Raw genomic sequence first — 16,482 nt, 5'->3', positions numbered from 1 at the left:
AATCTTGTTAGTAATTTTTTACAAAAAGTGGATTCATAAGAAATGTTTTATTGATTCACTGGCTGTCGGTCTAAAATCATAAAATGCATATTTTAAATTTATTATATGCTATTCAAGTGCCAGGACTAGTGCTTAAGAAACTAAAATTAATTATTATTATTCAGTATTATACAAATTTTTGTACTTATATTTTGTCTAAAGACGCTTTCTTGATATTATTGTAATCAATTGTATTAGTTTAATGGGATTTCGGTGCAGATACGTCTAGGGATATATAAATCCATGGATTCATATCCGCATTATTATAAAATTAAATAAGCAGACATAATGAATGGCATTAAAGTAATGGTTTTGTTTCAAGTTAAAAACGGGACATATTCGTTAGTTTTAAAATGAGATGAGGTGCTTTCTTGACAGCTATGATACAGTATGTAGTTATACGTAGGTATTTAATTTATTAGAGATTCAAAAAAGGCTAATCGTTTGAAATATATCAAGTAGTACTTATGCAGTTTATTGTGTCTGTTCAGGTTGTTACTAGTTAGGGCTACCTGACTACATTCCCTGTTTTTATGATCGGAGGTTTCGCCAATACTTACGCTGTTGTGGAGTTATTTTCTCACGACGCTGGAAGTTCAGCATTTCCCATAGAATAATGTGAAATTGGATTGGCCTAAATTGGAACTTTAAAATCCTTTAATTGTATCGGCGCGCTGTACGAGCCTTAAATCGTTATTTGATTCTACATTCTATATTTACATTCGTACTTATATTTAATTATATTTTTCTTCCATTTAACTTATGTAGAATAGAATCATTTTTCATATCTTAAGTACATTCCAAAAAAACATTATTATTTATGACCATTACTGTAAAATCAAATGTTCTTATTGTATTTATTTTCTAACGTTGTCACAAATACTTATTTTTACGTTTGTGGCTACTATGAATTAAGTAAAAATCATGTTTGCATTGTTTTATGTTTTGTCAATAATTATGATGTTATATTACTCAAGATCGATATTATGTTAGACCAGTAATACATTAACGCTAGAAATATTTATTTTGGACTGAGAGATGAAATTAAGTAGTTTCTAGGTGAATTCTTCAGTAAGTTTTCATATGGTACTTAGTGTGGCATACTGTTTTTATCCTATTGATCCGCCTCTCTTCCGAGTGGGACATAACGAAGTCAAAGTAAATTTACAAAACATGTTTACCTTTATTATATTATCAATCGATTAATCAGTACTTACATAATCTTTTGTACATATCTATATAACCCAATGCACCTGTGTTTTATTCCTCAATTTTAACTCAAATTGTACGTATTATAAGAATTATTATCTTCAAGTAGATTCAATGACTAGTTTTAGGAGATCACATTAACTTCTGTTGCCTTAAATACGAGTAGAATAAGTGCCTTAATTCAATCATAAGTGTTGTATGCATGTTGTACCCATTTGTTGTTTAGTTTTGTGAAGATAAAGCTATTGATATTATTGTCATCACAATATACTTCAATCATGTGACAGGATAATTTTGTAACTTATTCCAATAAATTTTCTTAAGGTATATGCCAAATATATTGTAATATCACATTGTTAATAAGAACTGTTATAAAATATAGATTCTAAACTATTTATCTGTTTTATTGGTTCCTCTACATAATTTTGTTAATTTCGTCTACATAATCTTGGTACTGATTTTTCTCATGCGTCAAAATGAAAGTAATATTAAAATTATTTTTTGATTTTTTTACATAATTTGTCGATCAGAATAGTTTCTTTGAACAGGGCATTCCATTTAAGATAAAATAAGACGAAATGTTGATTGTTTTTCTTAAAAATTAAAATGGCGGAATTTTATACTCGGAATTCAATAAGATCTATTAGTGTTTTGAATAATGATTTTTCTCATGCATCAAAATGAAAGTAATATTAAAATTATTTTTTGATTTTTTTACATAGTTTGTCGATCAGAATAGTTTCTTTGAACAAGGGGGTTCCATTTAAGATAAAATAAGACGAAATGTTGATTGTTCTTAAAAATGGCGGTATTTTATACTCGGAATTCATTATTTTAGGTTTTTAGGATTATTTTAGGTTTTTTAACCTACTACCTTTAAAAGTAAATGGAATATGTTAATAGAACTACATTATAGGTACCTACTATCAGGTAAAACCGACCATCAATCTATCGTCGGATATTTTTGATTTTGAGGTTATGTAACATTTCGGTAAATAACTTCAGAACCCGGGTGCTGATCTAAAAAATAATTATTGGTGTTAGTATTTGGTTAATTATACATCGTCCACAACAAGTTTCAATTTGATGCAACTCTGGACGGCTGTCCATACTTTCATGGGCATTGTCCTTTGCGGTGTTTTCTTGTTCTGCTTTGTTTGATAGGTGTCCAAATAACTGCTGGATTGATCTTATAATGTGAATTAAAAGGTAGTTCTCTTAAACTGGTTACAATTATACACAACTGTTCTCTATTTCAAATGTCATGGAGTGTGTAAACTATAATTCATATAATTGAGGAAATCATTACATATTATAGACTTATTAAAATTGTCAAGTGCAGAAATAAAACTTGTGATAGATATTATTTTATTAATGTATTTTTGATATTATTACATATTAGAAACGAACATACAACACAACTTATTTGTAGAATTCATATTCACTCTCATCCTTTTTGATGTTGTTTTTGTAACCCTTTTCGAAGTCTTTAGGTAGAACAATATATCTGGAAAAAGTAAAGAATGAATATTATTTTATTATTTTTTACTGACGCTTATGAATCGCCCCATATTACTTACAATAATGCATACATAGTTGTACTATAATGTAATGTGTGTTACAGGTACTCCTACTTGGAGTTTGGTCCAGGCCTCCTATAGTTGTAGTCATATCCTTAGTATATCAGTGGGACTCATACAGTGTAGAATATATTGTATGGTTTTTTTATAAATGGTTGAACAAATGTGGAATATGTACGGGCTATAACCATTATTACGTTTAATTGCAGGGCGGGGGTATCGTCCCACTATTGAAGAAGGCTTGGGGCACTTTCTACCTGAATTGATCAACAATGTTTATTATGAAGGAGTGTGTTTCAGATGTTTTAAAAACAACTATAAGCTCAATTTATAGCCTATGATAATAGCTAATTTACAAACGAATATAACGTCACCTGTTCTCGCGCACGGCGTGCATGCCGGCCTCCTGGCAGATGGCGTTGATGTCGGCGCCGGACACGCGGTCGGGCCGCGCCACGAACTCCTCCAGATCCACCTCCTCCGACAGGTTCATCTTCGCCGTGATCGTGGAGAATATCAAGCGCTTCTGCCGCCTAGAAAGTATCGTGGTTTTTAGTAGTATAATTAGTGAATACGCTTTTACATTATGCGAAGTTAGCGAACAATACGTTTGATTTGATTGATTTGGAGATTTTTTAGTGGTTTACATGATTACAAAGTACAAGTGCGTAAATTCGTTTTGTTAATATAATTTTATCAGGCACTGAACAAAATCTAGAGATACTTGTGTATCTCACCTGTCTGGAAGTGGGAATTCAATTTTTCTGTCAAGACGACCGGGTCTGAGGAGGGCTGGATCAAGAGTATCAGCACGGTTTGTTGCCATGATAACCTGGAAATATATTATGATGTGAATAAGAAAATTATAATCAAGATAGTGCCAGAATATTAATTTTTAATTCGCTTTCATATTATACTTAACCACTTCTAAGAAAAACCATAAAGGTCATAAATTTCCATGAAGTAAATAGATATGTTATATACAAATTTAAACCCCAATCTCACAAGGCTGCATTCAATGTTAGAGGTGAACTAGACCATGAATTTTAACTTAGTTCTTTAATATAGTAAATAATGAAGAAAACATTACCTTAACATTAGTGGTTTGATCGAAACCATCCATCTGATTTAACAGCTCAAGTAAGATTCTCTGCACCTCTCTATCAGCACCAGTTTGTGCGTCAAATCTGAAAATATTTTAATGTTATTAGAAAAATGCTGTAAAGTGTATTTCACTACATTTACAGCATTAATAATAATATGTTAATATGGTGAAGTTGCTTGCGATTGCATTCATTAACTGTATAGCTATTGCTAATACAATTTCTACATGAATACATAAGCGATATGAACACATTGTTCCGTCGTGCCTGGTTGTTTAGTTGCAATAATGTATGTAATGGATATGATGATTTGGGAGGATTAACTAATTTGACCAATCACAAGCTTGACTACATCAAAGCTTACTATCAACCACATTCATCAAAATATTTTATTGTCACATAATCACCAAGAAATTTGTGATCACTTTGAAGACAAAGATAGTTAACCGTTTTCTAAAACAATTTACCTCTTAGTGGCAATGGCATCAATTTCGTCGATGAAGATGATAGCGGGGCTGTTCTCCTTGGCGAGGCGGAACACATCGCGCACCATGCGTGGACCTTCACCCAGGTACTTTTGCACGAACTCCGAACCCACCACGCGAATGAACGCCGCTGTAATATCATAAATTCATTAATATATTAAAAATGTCATGGTATTACCTCTCTACTACTCTGCATTCCTAGCCTCTAGGCTTCCCTGTTTTGTAGGTACACTTTTTTTTTATTTAAGCAGCAGAAAAGAAGAATACAGCGAACTAGGTGGTAAGAGGTCAGTAACAGTAGTTAGGTTTAATGTCTGATATGTGGTTGGTCACTGATAAGTGGAGTTTAAATGGGAATGCTACATATTAGCATTTCTGCCTTGTAACACACACACTCTTTTCGAAGCAGTGGTATAGTCCGCGCCAAACTGCTAGTCCGCTCTGAAGTTGTTACGTGCAGGTTTATTTAGTATATACTCCCTAACGTAAGGGCACACTAACACAGCTATTTTCCGTGGGCGAGAGCAGGCAGCAGACAGGTGTTGGGAGATCCCTTGCTGTCTTCATCTCGCTAATATCTGCAATTTGCTATTGAGTCGCGACTCCTTTCTATATTCGAAGCGGACTAGCAGTTTGGCGCGGACTATAACCACTTTTGTCACAACATAAAAATTCAAAAGATATGAATCAATTAAGAAAGGTTCTACTACCTTCAAACTTACATAATGAAAATATAATACATATTTGTGATATCTGTTACTATATTTACTTACCAGTAGTATGATGAGCAACGGCTTTAGCCAGCATAGTCTTGCCGCAACCAGGTGGCCCATACATGAGCACTCCCCTGGGAGGCTCAATACCAATCTGCCTGTACAACTCCACATGGGTCAGAGGCAGCTCTACAGCTTCCCGAATCTCCTGTTTCTGTGTGTCCATGCCACCAATGTCTGAATACTGCACATCGGGTTTCTCATCTGTGTGGAAAATAATGTTATATAGTTATCAATAAAATAAAATATAATAAGAATATTACAATATTGAATTTTTTGTCACATATAGAAGTTACTTGTGGACCACAATGGTCATATTAACATTGTGCCATTTGTCATTTCATAAAAATGAATGCAAATGTACCTATTTATTTATCTGTCAAGGTATTAGCAAAATTTTGTTACTTAAATATACATATCCAAAGAGGGATTTAGAAACTTCAACTTATAGCCATCTGTAGATTGGGATACTTCCAATATAGTCTATAATTTGACATAATTCCAAACACTCACAACTTAATAAAAAATATATACCTGCTTGTAACATAGAGATGGAGCTATCTGCTTCCGGTGGCAGGACATCTACAAGAGCATTGGAGTGCTTGTGTAGAGCAACAGATGCAGAGGGCTTCAACAGTTCCCTATCAATTGTAGACAGGATCCGCACATAGTAGTTGGACCCTGTTGTACTGCCAACTGAAAATAAATGATGATTAATGAAGTTAGGCCTTATTTTTTTTATTTAATTTATACTTATATGCTGGATACAAGAATATTGACATTCAATACGAAATATTTTTATATCAAGATGTTAGGTATGAAATATTTTGTTATTAAAAATATCACAGAATATTTTCCTAACTAAAGAACACTACAGGATACAATAGCGTTCAGAAAGTACAGAACTGATAGACTGATGTTAATTAGGGCGAACCCTATATCTCTAGGCAATCCCAGATTAGCCCATAAACAAATTAAGCAATAGAATAGTCAGAGGTTACACAACTTACTTATGGTTAGAGGACCCACATGCATGGATTACGAGTAGTTTTATCTGGCACTGTCTATAAGTAGATTGAAAGGGCTAATAATAGATGGAGAAAGCATTACCTATTCCAGTATTCTGATCCACTGCTTCAAGAAACTGTCCGATGACTAGCGGGACAGACTGAATTCTTTTCACCTCTTCCTGAGCATGCAAATATTCTTTCTTGAGATTTCTCTGCTCATCTTTTATGTATTCTTCCTGGACCTCCAAGAATTCTAATTCCCGTTGTAATTTCTGTGAAGTAATAGTATTAAATTATGTTGAATATAAGCATTATTAGATACTTGGATAGATAGAAAAACTGAATATAAAAATGAGTGACAGAGTTTAATAACTTATGTCAATCTATTGAAGCATTTATTTTACATGTTAATCAGGCTTATTGTATTGTTTTATGATAAAAAAAGTTTCAAGTAATTCTATGACTAACAATGTATGTATATACAATCTCAGACAGGAGTTCATTCAAATAGTGGTTGGGTAGTTTTCTACATTTAAGTTTGGCTTGTCTAGAATATTTACAAGTTATATAGGCTGATAATGATCAGCAATAATCCCCTAACTACTATGTACTACTACTACTATGTGTATTTGCTTACCAATTTGTATAAAACGACCTTTTTCCTAACTGTTTGTGCACTCGTGAACAAAAGCGGTAAATTAAATAACGAAGTTCAAGACAACAATAATTTTACCTTATATTTCGTGTATAGATCTTCTGCTTCCAGTTCATCGATAGTTTGAGGTCCTATTAAGCCCAGACCTTTGGTATCGGTGATTTGGTCGTCCTAAAAAAGAGGTTTGGATAAGTTGTCACGTCATGGTAAGTGCATAACAATAAAACAAAATAACATTTATACATACCTTTTCGGGTAGTATAATGCCGATCTCTTCCATTTTTTAATTATTTTAATATAATATAATGAGTAAGTATTTAATTTGTTTAGATCCCACGCACTTTAGCTACTTTATTGTAAAGCGAAATTTTTGACAAGCAAGCTCAAACAAAATGTCATTCTCATTCCTGTCATTAATATTACGCACTGTCACGTCTGTTTCGTTTTACATAAATTTGTTGGATTTGAAAATAGACGCATTATGTAAACACTTTTTTACAATAGGAATAATAAAATTTTATTACAATAATATTATTTTATTATCATCACAAACAAATAAACAAACAGTATGGTAATTATAACAGTTTTGAACTTTTATAGGATTAACATATTTTACCATAGATAATATACTGATTTAAGTCTGTGCTATAAGGCGTGTTGGCGGGCTTTTTAATTCAAATATAGGAATTGGGTACTTGACAGTTATAACAATAAAATATGAAATATGTTGGATATGATAGCTTATAAGTAAACATAAATTATGCAGTATTTCGTTTATTTTTTAATATGTTCTAAGTATTTTAATTTTTAAAAAGAAATTTTCGATTTTTTATCTGTGGATTTCAAATCCCAAAACGGCGACAGTGCTGCCTCAAATGTCATGTGACGTCACTACATCGAAACCTGTCGATCACATCGAAACCTGAAGTATGTGTAACGTCGAAGTTTATTTCTATATTTTCAATGTGTTGACGTCACGCTACGAAATGACACTTGACCGCCTGTTTTGGCGTAACGTTCCGTTTACCGTAATAAAAATATGTTTTTTATTAATAAATAGCCCTTTTTCGAAAAAATGATCAATGAAAGGCATATATAATACGTATATGAATTCATTAAAACAGTTTCCCAAAAAGTGTCAAGTAGCCAATTGGGAATGAAATATAAAAAAAAAGTGATACGTTATATTGCGTTATTTCCCCGTATTTTTAACCGACACCATTATTTTTATTTTTCAGATCAGAGTAGAACAACATTTACTTGTCTAAAAGATAACAATCGTATGGCGAACCATCTGGTGGCAGGATACCTCTGGTTCTGAGGATACTTACAGGATACTTACCTATATTCTGAGAGGCGAAAAATAATGTTCAGAAAAAAAGCTATCTCCAACCAAACTTGTTACTATAATTAATGTAGCCGTTAATTTAATGTTTGTGTTAATTCATTACTATAATCAATAGTCATATATGTAGGTATCTACATAGATTATCTATGGGAATCTATAACGATTGATTATTTGATTTTTAAAGTATAATTGCTTCGTATAAAGCTATGGTGGAAATATGCATTTCTTTACATGTTAACCATTCAGGATTTAGGAAATAAAAAAATATATATCAATAAATATAACGTATAATTCATTAATATAACATATAATTTATTCAATACTTTTAATACTTATAATTCCCAATTGACAATCACCGTATACAGAATTTCCAGTACATTATAATTGCCAATGAAATGTAAATGAAGTCTACAATTTTACATAATTATGCTGGTTAATGAAAGCGAGGAAAGATGTAACTCTGCTGAAGCCAGCGGGTAGACCACCATCACAGCCAACGTTAGAAATGAATGAGGAAACTCCAATCTGTAATATAAAAAATATTATCTACAAATAATATCAATTGATTTCATATTAACGTAACGCTTAATGCGGGGGCCGTTACGTTCAAAGTAAATTCCACCAGTACATCTTATGAGGCCAAGAAAGTGCGCTGCGAATTGTATCACAGTTTGCTAAAATTTTCTTCAATTGAAGATAACGCGAACGAAAGTCTCTATCACATTTTTATTTATACTAACACTGGTGTAAAGCTGCGTTTGTGAGCATTGCTTGAAGATCATGGTAAGGAAATAGTTCATAATGAGGCTTCCATTTTGTCTTCATGAGCAGTAGGGCTCTTATGATCGACCTCAGTTAATCATCTTCTCTCTGTGGTGCGAATGCTGTAATACAGCGCCACACCTAGTAGTATGTACTTCCTCACATTATCTCTCCCTATATGTCATATGATTTTATACACTGATGTGTTTAGATTTGAAGGGCGTTTTAAGGTGTACAATATGTTCAAGGATCTATCTTTAGTAAAGTTTCTGTGGTTCAAATATGTTGATATTTATGTATGTACTTGCTATTTACGAATTACATTTAAATAACGTCAGTAGATATAAAAATCAGATACGAGTATAAGGATTATTTCGTAACAAGAATCAGTCCAGTAGATATCAGATAATTATGACAGTTTTGATTAATAGGTCAATTAAAATTACTGTATGTTATGTTGCAACTTTATAGTTTTTTTTTCATTTCATATATAATATTGCTTAGTTTGTTATTATGAATATTATTTTCTCCAGCATTCTTTTTTAGACGGTAATTCTGTTAGTAGTAAAGCCAGTTGGTATAGTAATATAGTTGTATTCACGGAGTATTAGTTATTTATTCGTATTATTTTATCTAAAAATGTTTTTATTTGTCAAGAATTAAAAAAAAGAACTTACTAATAAGCCGTTTGTGGCTTCATTCAATTTCAAGGCGGCGAAGTATCTTTACTAATCTATGGTTTTTGACAAGGCATACAACCAGTATCTAGTGTTACAAGTTCCACTTCCGGCAGCTCGCTGGCATATCTTATATTAACGTATTTATATTTAATCGTCTGTATTTAATACTGTGTAAAAAGAATTTAGAGTGATTATTATATTTTATTTATATTGTATAATTTTGTAACCAATTACAAGTAACATTTGATTATTATGAGTTCCACTTCCGGGGCTTCGCTAGCGGTCCTGTTTATTAAAATATATTTATTTAATATTAAAATTAATTAATAATAATAATTTAGATCACCAACTTTATTTTATTTGTTTTGTAAATGACTAACTAATAATTTGTATCCGAGATTATAAATACGGGTGTCGGCCATTTTTGTAAGAATGTAGGGTATTAATAAACCAACCGTCGAATTGAACGCATCTTTATTTCAACCTTTCGAGTGGAAGTGTGAAGGGATCACACTAGGGTTAGATCGGGGAACACCACCTCACCTATTTTTGTGTGTATCAGTTCTGCGTTTTGGTGGAAAAATTTGAATGCCGGCTGGCTTACGGAGGTAGTCACAGATACCAATGGGCGGCAGTGATCACTTACCACGACGCATTACAAACTCGTTTTCTATTTCGATTTTATAAAAACAAAAAAATGTAACGTACCAAAACCGGTGTATTATTTATATTGAGTGCCAAGGGGCCGCCGGAGTCACCACGGCAGGGGCCCACGCCACCGATGCCGCTGGTGCAAATATGAGAGGCACGGAGTACCAAGGGGAATACGAGAGAGCATGCGTTATTTGAGATTACGCGCAATCGTACGTGGTTAAGGTAATTATTCTCTGAAATGTTTGCATCTGAAAAAAAAAACAAAATTGAGATTCAATTTTAATCTTAAGTTAAAGTTTTTGTCATTGCCGTCAACCTATTACTAACCCACAGCTGGGTACATGCGTAATGGTAGATCACACACTTCTAGTAGCTTTTTTAAAATAATTTTTAGTTTTACTCAATAATAACCGTGAAGGGACATATCCCTTCACGCTAAAATCAAGTGATAATTACATGTTAATAGTACAACTTTAAAAAATCATAGGTGGCCTGAGACTCTATCCTCTGTTCCGCAGATTGGAACACCGAATTTCAAACTATTATGCTATTATTGCTTAAATATTTATCTCGTTTTTATTGCACAAGGCAAATCAACTATGCAAAGTTACCATTAGAAGTTACTCCAAATCCGACAGCAACAGCTAGGGAGTCGACAAAGTTTTCATTCACTTGTGATCCAGATGGTAGAGCGATAGGAGCAACGTTAGCTGTAAATAAAAAGGCATCTATAAAAAATCTGTAACAAAATAAATGTATATACAGGTATAAATGGGTGTCGTTTGCTGTTTTTATTACATAAAATAAAACCTTACCCGAAGTGGCAACAGCATTCGGTAGATAAATGACGGCGATATCATTAGTGGCAAACAGCGGGTTCCAGTTGCCATGCATGGCCACCACGCTTGATTCCACCCTGGTCCCTCCACTAAACAGACGGGTTGAGCCGAGAACGACTGTAAATTTCCATGCTTGATGGCGCCCGTCATTCCAGCAATGAGCGGCCGTCAGTACTCTCATGTTGCTTATGAGTGATGCACCGCACACTCCACGACTGGTTGTGCCAATTATGTCCGATATAAGACCAGCCTAAAAGTTAAAATCACCGATAGACAATGTTTAAAAAGTGGCGCGCGTAAGTGGTGAACTCTTTAGAAAAAAATAGAAGTTTTTAAATGGTGCGAAGGGCTTCCACAGTTGTTAAATTATTAAATGAAATAATGACGGCTGACTATCTTCTTATCCCACCTAACACCACAGGGATTATAGGAGCGGCTGAAAAACAGCGCTACTCGAATCCCAGATTCTGAGACAGCAATGCTGAGCCGAATTCCTTTTGTCATATTAATATTACTGTAAAATGTACATTTATTCTTTCTGTATTATGGCAATAAACGTTTATTATTATTATTATTATAAATAATCATCGGTATTTTCGCTTGAGGTGCCTCACGACACCAAGTGCATGAAAATGTTGCAGCTCGTATGGTGTTTTCCTTGCATCTTAGTAAGACTAAAGGGCGAGCTACTAATAAACTATCATCTAATAATCGTGAAGTATCAAGTAGATATTAATTGTTGACTAACATGATAAGGATATTGTCCGAGACCAGCAGGCACGCCTCCAATTATTCTGGCTGGATTGTTCAAGAACTCCTCTTCTGCTTTGCGAATCCTCTCTGCAGCAGGAATACCGTATCTTTCCAGATATCCATAAGCGGTATTAGGCGCGTAATCAGGCGGAGTAATATCTGCACTAGAAAAGGTGGCAAGAGCCAACAGTACTACTATAAACTTCATATTTATTAAGATAAAATGGTTCGATCAAAATATTTTCTTTATATATGTTCTAATTGCAGATAATGACGTGTTTCGGTGACGTGTTAATGATGATAAAAGTAATTAAATTGATAATGACTAAAGCTCCTTGTAGAAAATATAACGGTAAACAAAATAATGTAAAACAATGAAAATTCACTTTATCAGTGATTACTATATTATGAACATCGCTAGTCTCAGTATATACCTCATGTATGTAGGGAGAAACTATTGATATGTATAAACATATAAATATATAAATGTAGGTTCCTCTAACATTAGGTGATATAATATTTGGCTTTTTGTATTACTTTTATAATAATATTTTTTTGTTTCTATGTGTACATTATACATAAGTTGGTATGTATATGTAAATTTGTTGGGTTATTTTCTTATGTCTTTTGCAAGTTCTGTTGCGTAACATTTTTTCATTATGCACCCATAATATGGATCTGAAGTATTTGCCTTTCGTTAAATTACAATCTTACAATGTAGTTAGATATACATGAAAATATACCTAACAATATTTATTTGGAAGTATCAAAATAAAACAATTTTTAAATTATATAGTTATTTTATTAAAATATGCCAGAAAATAACAGATTTATTGCAAGAGTATTATAAATTAAATATTCAGACGTGTTGGTTGATGAAACCCATGAACGATGTGACTCTGGCGAAGGCGGCTGGCAGACCAATCTCGCAGCCGAGAGCAGAGCCGAATGAAGTCACACCGATCTGTAAATAAATATTTAATGTTACATCATATGAAAATATTAATAACCTTATAATAACAATGATACGATGAATACTTTACGAGAATCAGAATTACACACGATGAATAGCGTTTTAAGAATTATAATCGAGAAAATAATTATTGATAATTAGAAATACTAATAATTAGAAATTATATTGTTGATATTATTAATAAGTAATATAGATTTTTTTATAAAAAAAATATTTTTTATTGTTATTTGGGAGCGAAAGGGTACCTATTAAAGAAAATTGATTTTTTAGTATATTTTCGATATTAGGTACTTAGGCTATAAAAGTTACAAGTTAGGTAATAAAAGCAAAAATACTTTTACTTAGCACCTATTTCTATAATGACTATTTTTTCATATAGTATTTGAGATTATAAATAAACAAATAACTCACCAAAACGAATGCGTTGTTCCTGGTAACAACGAGGGGACCACCAGAGTCACCTCTGCAAGTGCTGGTGCCACCAACTCCGCTGGTGCAGATGTTGGAAGGCTGAACAACGAATGGAAGACCCCAGCTGCACGCGGAGTTCGTGATCACGTTTAATCTAACATGGCTCAGGAATTGGTTGTTCGAAATGTTTCCATCTGTAGAAAAACAATATTAATGTCATTTTTTTAAGTAATTATATTGATTATGATTGAATAGTAAAAGCACCTAATAGTAGGTACCTACGCGTACATATATCAAAATATAATAAATTGATTGGGTGATCAAATATAATAAATTAATTGGTTGTGATGATTAATGCTTTGATATTCAAATGCGTAGTTGCTACACCTTTGATATATTTATTTCTACCTGTGGCGTTCCAGCATGAAGGGTGTGGTATAGCAAGTTTGACTGTTTAGGGGCGTTTTATCCGTATCCTCATGAAAACCAATTCATGTGTGATCGATTTCAAATATGACTTGTATACTATATTAAATTGATTACACCTAGAAGTCAACGATCAACAGTGATCAACCAACCAACTTATCATCTGGGATTTTTTAATTATTTTTCTAAGATAAAAATATAGCGTATTCGAAAGTACTAAGTAGGACTGAGAAAACCTGAATATATGAGAATTGTGAATTATTTATATAAAATAATTGTTAAATTCTACTTACTGTCACTAGTGAGTCCGAATCCAGCAGCGATGGCGGGAGAACCAGCGAAGTCCTCGTTCAGCATAGATCCAGAGGGCAGGGCAACAGGGGCGATATTATCTGCACATAAATGTATAGCCTTTAGTTTATCGAAAACATAAACAACAACAACACTGGAAGTTTTCTGCAATATAGTACCATATGAAGTAGAGGGCTCAGCAGAAGTGGGAAAGTAAATAAATTACATAAACAATAGAATAAGGCGACAAAGAACTTACTTGATATAGCAACATTATTTGGTAGGTAGATGACAGCAACATCATTACGGATTAGTGATGGGCTCCAATTAGGGTGCATAGCGACAGCACTAGTCTCGACTCTGGTTCCTCCGGAGAACAGGGTGATGGAACCAAGGACGACAGTGAATCTCCATGCCTGGTGACGACCGTCGAACCAACAGTGAGCGGCGGTCAGTACTCTGCTCCTGCTGATGAGGGAGCCACCGCAGACACCTCTGCCAGTCAAGCCCACGATGTCAGCGATCAAACCAGCCTGGAAAATGGTTAATAATTAGTATGTGCGGTCAATTACTTTGAATTCGCCATAAGATTGAATACTTAAGTAGTTTCAATTAGGATTAGTAATTAGATATTTTATAGCACTTATGTTTAATTAATTGAATCTAAGCCGTCACAGGTGGAATCGACAATTGAAATGGATGTTTACGTAAAGGACGTTACGTATAATTTATGTATAATTGAATAAGACATGGAAGCTCTCAAAAAGTGGTAGCCATATGCTATGATTATCCTGATTAAGTATATATTTAATTACAAATTGCCATTTCTCTTTACTTTCCTACTAAAACGTAATGACAACCTTGTATGAAAACAGCATTATTGTATATTATAACCGGGACCGATAAATCAAAGATCTTCATTTCATTAACTTCAGACCGTAGAAGGTGCTCTATGGAACACTGTTAGTAAAAATAACGTGTCATATTCATACTAACTTGGAAAGGGTACTGTCCTAGAGCGGCGGGTACACCGCCTACGATCCTCGATTGGCTGCTCAGGTATTCCTCTTCAGCTTTTTGGATCTGCTCTGCTCTGGGAATACCGTATCTTTCCATGTAGTTATACGCCGTGTAGATCTCCTCGGTGGGCCCGGAGACATCTTCAGCAACGGCGAAGGTGGCAAGAGCCACGAGGACTAGGACAAACTTCATTATGCAGGACTAGTTTGAAACCACATAGTAAATTATAAGAAATACTTCTTATATATACTTTGATTCAAGATAATTTAATTGATTATTAATAATTCAAGATGATAAGCATTTCATTAACAGTAGATATTGATCACTGATTAATTATGTGTAGATAATTCGAAAATAATAAGAACGATGAAGTAGTAAAGTAATCCTTAAAAATGTTTTATCCTTCAATAATATGTTATTGCATGCGTATCGTACCTTGAACATAGGTAATCAAGATAAAAACACAATAACCCTTTTTTTATTAAGTAGAATAGGTATATAGGTATATAGGTATATCTATAAATTAATAATTGCGTTATGAGGGTAGAATCAAAATAGTACATTACGATACGCGTGGCCAAAGTAGCCTATTTTTGCACGGCGTGAAGTTAGCGCCCGAGCGCAGCGAGGGTGCTAAACGCCGTGCAAATAATAGGCTACTTTTGTCACAAGTATCGTATACTATTTTATAGCTCGTGTGACATAAACCCGCTTATACTTGTGAAGAAATATGAAAAAATATGATAATTATTTTGAAACTTATAAATGATTGAAACTAAAAATTATGAACTAAAAAAGCAATAAAAATGTGACACAACCAAAACCATTGAAATTTAGAAAATTTAGTAATTATTCTGCACATGTGATAAAGACAAATCTAACACCACACATACGTCGAAATCTATCAAGCCATTTAGGCTACATACAGGCGTATTAAAGAAACATATGATAAGCAATCACATAATGTACTAATACATAACTAATACTAGTGACACAGTAGAAAATCGATTATCCGGACCTTAGTTATAAATATTTGCGATTGTTCGGATTGTGAAACGTGAACAAGTAACTTTGTAATAACCCTTACAGATCAGCCACATTTTGTGTGACCTGTGCATTTAAATTCCGGAAAGTCGCCAAATCGCAACAAAATAGTTACTATAAAAAACAAAAACCCGATTGCTAAAAATATAACCTATGTTATCGCCACAATTTAGACGAATTCAGCGACACATCATGTATCAAAATTAATGAAGTCGTTTGAGTTTGCCAAAGAATGAAAAATACATACGTAACAAACATATAGTCGAAAAACATCACCTTCCTAAATCGGTTTAAATAGCTTTTCTTCATAAACTCAATTATCCAAATTTTCGATAATCCAAATGCCACAAATACGACAACAAATAGGTCGCTTAGTCGAGATTCTACTGGAGTAGTATTATGGCTAATTTTGATAACGATTCCTAAT

At 33.3% G+C, this 16,482-nt stretch overlaps 3 protein-coding genes across 3 annotated transcripts; all 3 read right to left on the bottom strand.

The window, feature by feature from the left end:
• Positions 1 to 2,609: 2,609 nt before the first annotated feature.
• Rpt3 (26S proteasome regulatory subunit Rpt3) lies at positions 2,610 to 7,260 on the bottom strand. Its single transcript, XM_073075472.1, has 10 exons — positions 7,102 to 7,260; positions 6,933 to 7,025; positions 6,300 to 6,471; positions 5,724 to 5,885; positions 5,190 to 5,393; positions 4,399 to 4,546; positions 3,919 to 4,015; positions 3,566 to 3,660; positions 3,203 to 3,361; positions 2,610 to 2,755 (listed from the first exon to the last, which is right to left on the bottom strand). The coding sequence occupies exons 1-10, from the start codon at positions 7,132 to 7,134 to the stop codon at positions 2,671 to 2,673; spliced, it is 1,248 nt and encodes a 415-aa protein (XP_072931573.1). The 5' UTR covers positions 7,135 to 7,260; the 3' UTR covers positions 2,610 to 2,670.
• A 1,350-nt stretch (positions 7,261 to 8,610) lies between these two features.
• LOC140744012 (collagenase-like) lies at positions 8,611 to 12,098 on the bottom strand. The gene is made up of 5 exons (XM_073075448.1): positions 11,886 to 12,098; positions 11,114 to 11,387; positions 10,910 to 11,008; positions 10,353 to 10,546; positions 8,611 to 8,727 (listed from the first exon to the last, which is right to left on the bottom strand). The coding sequence occupies exons 1-5, from the start codon at positions 12,096 to 12,098 to the stop codon at positions 8,611 to 8,613; spliced, it is 897 nt and encodes a 298-aa protein (XP_072931549.1).
• A 572-nt stretch (positions 12,099 to 12,670) lies between these two features.
• Positions 12,671 to 15,484, bottom strand: LOC140744022 (brachyurin-like). Its single transcript, XM_073075460.1, has 5 exons — positions 14,988 to 15,484; positions 14,251 to 14,524; positions 13,994 to 14,092; positions 13,275 to 13,468; positions 12,671 to 12,854 (listed from the first exon to the last, which is right to left on the bottom strand). The coding sequence occupies exons 1-5, from the start codon at positions 15,201 to 15,203 to the stop codon at positions 12,750 to 12,752; spliced, it is 888 nt and encodes a 295-aa protein (XP_072931561.1). The 5' UTR covers positions 15,204 to 15,484; the 3' UTR covers positions 12,671 to 12,749.
• Positions 15,485 to 16,482: the final 998 nt, after the last annotated feature.

This window comes from Epargyreus clarus, unplaced genomic scaffold (genome assembly GCF_041222505.1).
Source record: "Epargyreus clarus isolate Ecla_fem2 unplaced genomic scaffold, WU_Ecla_fem_2.2 ptg000001l, whole genome shotgun sequence".
NCBI lineage: Eukaryota > Metazoa > Arthropoda > Insecta > Lepidoptera > Hesperiidae > Epargyreus > Epargyreus clarus.
The sequence above is the reverse complement of the archived record's forward strand: the minus strand, read 5'-3'. Positions and strand labels throughout refer to the sequence as shown.

Excerpts from the sequence above, each read along its gene's own strand:
- Rpt3 (XM_073075472.1), bottom strand. The coding sequence starts at position 7,134 with ATGGAAGAGATCGGCATTATACTACCCGAAAAG. Across the intron at positions 5,394-5,723 it reads CATCTCTATGTTACAAGCAG|ATGAGAAACCCGATGTGCAG; the intron begins GTATATATTTTT and ends TTTTCCACACAG. Across the intron at positions 4,016-4,398 it reads GATGCCATTGCCACTAAGAG|ATTTGACGCACAAACTGGTG; the intron begins GTAAATTGTTTT and ends AAATATTTTCAG.
- LOC140744012 (XM_073075448.1), bottom strand. The coding sequence starts at position 12,098 with ATGAAGTTTATAGTAGTACTGTTGGCTCTTGCCACCTTTTCTAGTGCA. Across the intron at positions 11,009-11,113 it reads GAATGCTGTTGCCACTTCGG|CTAACGTTGCTCCTATCGCT; the intron begins GTAAGGTTTTAT and ends TTTTATTTACAG. Across the intron at positions 10,547-10,909 it reads ATTTGGAGTAACTTCTAATG|ATGCAAACATTTCAGAGAAT; the intron begins GTAACTTTGCAT and ends TTTTTTTTTCAG.
- LOC140744022 (XM_073075460.1), bottom strand. The coding sequence starts at position 15,203 with ATGAAGTTTGTCCTAGTCCTCGTGGCTCTTGCCACCTTCGCCGTTGCT. Across the intron at positions 14,525-14,987 it reads TAGGACAGTACCCTTTCCAA|GCTGGTTTGATCGCTGACAT; the intron begins GTTAGTATGAAT and ends ACCATTTTCCAG. Across the intron at positions 14,093-14,250 it reads AAATAATGTTGCTATATCAA|ATAATATCGCCCCTGTTGCC; the intron begins GTAAGTTCTTTG and ends ATTTATGTGCAG.